The 2,077-nt window shown below is 40.3% G+C and overlaps 1 protein-coding gene across 1 annotated transcript in view; it reads left to right on the top strand.

Annotated features, from left to right (window-relative positions):
- The first annotated feature begins 554 nt into the window (after window positions 1-554).
- smfn (small fragment nuclease) overlaps window positions 555-2,077 on the top strand; it is a 6,731-nt gene continuing 5,208 nt past the window's right edge. Inside the window, exon 1 of the mRNA XM_035667166.1 lies at window positions 555-896. Within this exon, the coding sequence (XP_035523059.1) occupies window positions 609-896 (288 nt within the window). The 5' untranslated portion in view covers window positions 555-608. The remainder of the gene's footprint in view (window positions 897-2,077) is intronic.

The raw sequence follows: 2,077 nt of genomic DNA, 5'->3' as shown, positions 1-2,077 counted from the left end.
TTTTTAAAATGTTTTCTATGTGGGAAAACTTTAATTAACTTTTAATTGTTAATGTTTCAATACTGTTATAGTGTTAGGGGAGGGGTCATGTTAAATATGGCTCCAGTGTGACATCCAGCCATAATTTCTAATCCTAAACCCAAAACTGATGAAAATGAATTAACAGCCTAACTTCACATTTCAGGACTACACTGTTTACAGTCTTTTATAATGTTTTCAGCAATTTATTTTTCTAACATATAGCCTACAAGTGTTGAGAAAGAAGCTTATGGATTTCCCTTGCACAGACTTTAAGCTTCCGTTATAAAATGGGTTCGGCAGATCATTCACATTAATTTCCCCATTCCGTTCTTTTCCAAACTAATTCTGAAACTGATGTGTTACATTTGATAGCAATTGACAGTACCTGGGGTGGTAGCTGCCAACATGCCACAGCTGGGCCTTTGTCCTCCTTACATTACAGTATTTTTGTACTGTGTGTTATGACAGAAGTTGATTAAAGAATCGCTACAGAAGCGCGACCTCTCGTGGATGGTTATGTTACTCATGTAGATGGGGGACGATGGGGTTAGGTTTTTACGACTTTTCAGATCGGAAGTGAACCTAGGATGCCGGTGTGTCTGCGGACCTCAGCATGGGCTCTTGTTACCCTGGAGTGTCTCTGCAGGAGGAGACCGCTCGTCCTCCGGTCCAGCAAGGCAGCATATCACTCCCACTGCAGTAGTTTGTTCCAGAAGAAAGGAGCGTACAGCCGTGTGCTAACCCCGTTCACATCACCGGGAACAGCCACCGACGTTACTTCCACACTCCGTTCCGTTTGTGACGTTCCGGTGTGCAGAAGAATAAGCATGTCGTCCACCGAGATGTCCCAGAGAATGGTTTGGGTGGACCTGGAGGCAAGTCATGGGGCTAAAACCGGCATGTAGCTGTGTAGTTAACTTAACGCCAACGTTACTGTATGTATGTGTGGTAACGTTAGCTAATGCTAAGCAGAGGTAGCTAATGATGCGGCTATTGAGCCGCTAAGCTAAGCTATAATGTTGAATAAGTGTGTAAACCTGTATAAAGCATGTGGCAGTACATGGGGACTGTCACTAAAAGGAAGGTTGAGCTAATAATGAAACCACAAAATGTAACTACGTAACAGCTTTATTTAGAGTTATAAGAGACGTGAAGGCAAAAAAAGAAAAAAGAAAAGAAAAACGACTGACATGAATTTGTTGTTTTGAAATAACAACCGGACTTCCTGTGGCTCACTGAGCTGTCAGTTCACTGAGGAAGACATGGAGGCGAGCTCGTAACTTACATGCTAGCTAGCTTACCAAAGTTGGACATGACTCAGGCTGAGCTCAAATAACGAAGTGTCTTTACATCGTAACACCAACTTATTTGATCATATTATACAACTTTTCACTACACCAACATTCTAATGCTTTCTGTCCCAGACTTTGGTTCCAGTTCTATTTAAGCCTATGGGAGAAGCACAATAAAAGCCAACATATTTACGTCCTATGAACTTTGATGAAGAGGAGCCTCTACCAAATAAAAGAACCACTTCAGACAATATATTTGTCTCAATGTGCGCATTCATTTATTTGCTAATAGTCTGCAAATAGCATCCAAAGATCAAAATCAAATGAAGTAAAATGTTACCATGGCGAATCAGCGTCTTTGCTCTAAAACAACATGTAGCCTATGTTGTTTCAGAGCTACATGGTTGTTTATATTGTGCTCATGCACAATGAAATGGCAGAAATGGAATATAATACATTAAATAGAGTACGTGTTTAGTGTATCAATCACCTTGGAAAATCAAGGAGAAGTTTGTCTGTATTGTGTACCTTACATGAGCCCTTCGCTGGTCATTGCACCAGGGGCCTCCCAAACTCCCATTTGCATTAGGATGTCGCTTCATTATCACCAGCATCTACATAATAAGCAACATTATGTTTGAATTTCGTTCTTATTATATGTTTTATATATATTTGCAGCACAGATTTGTACATTGTTCCGTTGTCTACAGCGTATGGTTCTGTTATGTAAATCATAGTGACTATTAAGGCTTATAATAACTCTT

The sequence above is a fragment of the Morone saxatilis genome, unplaced genomic scaffold (assembly GCF_004916995.1).
Source record: "Morone saxatilis isolate NCDOM2014 unplaced genomic scaffold, NCSU_SB_2.0 Contig20, whole genome shotgun sequence".
NCBI lineage: Eukaryota > Metazoa > Chordata > Actinopteri > Moronidae > Morone > Morone saxatilis.
This window is presented reverse-complemented; position numbering and strand designations above follow the sequence as displayed.